The 1,737-nt window shown below is 40.0% G+C and overlaps 1 protein-coding gene across 1 annotated transcript; it reads right to left on the bottom strand.

Moving 5' to 3' along the window:
• Nucleotides 1–90: 90 nt before the first annotated feature.
• LOC117106369 (hemocyanin G chain-like) lies at nt 91–1,335 on the bottom strand (the record flags this gene model as incomplete). Its single annotated transcript, XM_033247745.1, has 2 exons — nt 91–758; nt 1,266–1,335. Coding segments are annotated over 2 exons (738 nt in total), but the record flags the coding sequence as incomplete, so codon positions are not given.
• Between the last annotated feature and the right edge of the window lie 402 nt (nt 1,336–1,737).

Genomic DNA, 1,737 nt, shown 5'->3' with positions numbered 1-1,737 from the left:
ACATACATAAATATAATTATATTAAATTTTAATTTAATTATTTAAAAATTTATATTTATCAAATATATTTAAGTTGTTAGCACTACTCACGATTATTGGTTTATTCCACTCATGAAGCCCAAGAACTCGAGTTAAACCAGCAGCAAGTCTGTCAGTATCGTAACGGGCAAGGAGTTGCTGATGAGTGTAATAAAAAAGTTCCCCCTGACGGTCATTGTAAGCAAAAAATGGATTTGCGATATGCCATTGCCAGTGAAAGAAGTTGAATCCTACATCTTCTCTGAAGTGCGCCAATTGTGACTCAGGATCTCGGCGGTTGGAAGTCGAGAACAGATCAAGATCAAGTCCTCGCACGATCTGCGAAGTTCCGGGTAAATTAGCTTCGGCTGTCGCCTGATCGATCTGTCCGTTGACGAAGAATACTTGCGCGTGAAGCTGAAATACGGGCGGAATGCGCACTCCCGTCGCGTCATCTCGTAACTGGATGGCAACGTGAAATGAAAACAACCACAGCTCCGTATTAATGTTATCGCGGAAATAGGTGGCCAATTGAATGAATAAATCGAAGTTCTCAGCACTGTTAAGAAATTGGATAACTATCTCAGCTTCCTGACGATGTGATTCGACGAAAACAGAAAATTTATCTCCGCGAGGCAGAACCCCGACGCCCGCTGGGAGATTTGCATCTTTCCCGACACTGTCGTCCAAAGGTTTGGCCGGTATTAGTACGTCTAATGTCGATTTTTGTTTGGCGGTATCTGAAAATAATGACACATTCTCGTGTATTTATCAATCCATAAATGATTATGTAACTTTTACAATTAATAGATCGCTAATAATAATATAACAACACTAATTAAACGTTTATTAAAAATATAAATTTATTTGCTTGTAGTATACTCATGGGGTGATGGATGGGATGAGCACGGTGCAGATTTTACGTAGGTAGGCCTACATCCTGCAAATGACCTAATGATCCATAACCGTAGAGTAACAGGGGCTGTATAAACCAGTACACCGGAGTAACCCCCTACTCGTATCGGAAGATGTGCTGTGTTCTATAAAGTGCACATGGATCAATTGTGTACACTGGGGCCTACGGTTTGTAGTTCTTATCCGAGAAAACTTGTTTCACCACCTGAAACATAGGCGAGCCTGCCGCTCGAACCAGCGCCGACTATGGATGGTTGCGGCGCCCCTGCCTAAACCCCTCGCCCATTCGACTCACCAGATGATACATGAATTATACCGGCACGGAAACCTACCTATTGATCTTTTGTTTCTTGCTGATCTGTTTTCAACAACCTTGAAACTCTCCTTTAAATTCGAAACAAGCTTAAACAAATAAGAAAAATAGATCTATTGTATAATGGTATATCCAATTGGAGTGCAGGTGTTACTTGGTGGTTAAGTTACCGGTACTTGCCTTTCTCATGGTCCTGGGTTCAATTCATGGTAGTGAAAGGACGTTTTCTCACGACCAAAACTCCACTCTCCACTCCCTCAGGTTTATAGGCCTAATGAGACTTAGTTTAGTAGAGCAGCATATTGTATTTGATTGTTTAAGACATTGCCACTTACGGTATCGTGTAAGGCTATTGTGAATAATATTGCTATTGACAATTATTGGCCTTTGCGCCTAAATAAATATTGTAATATAAAAGAAAGAAATAAATATTTTCCGTTTCTTTCTTATGTTACATTATATTGTAATTGGCCTATTTAAATATAGGCCTA

Source organism: Anneissia japonica, unplaced genomic scaffold (assembly GCF_011630105.1).
Source record: "Anneissia japonica isolate Jap-2015-1 unplaced genomic scaffold, ASM1163010v1 scaffold112159_len1737_cov137, whole genome shotgun sequence".
NCBI classification, from domain to species: Eukaryota; Metazoa; Echinodermata; class Crinoidea; order Comatulida; family Comatulidae; genus Anneissia; species Anneissia japonica.
This window is presented reverse-complemented; position numbering and strand designations above follow the sequence as displayed.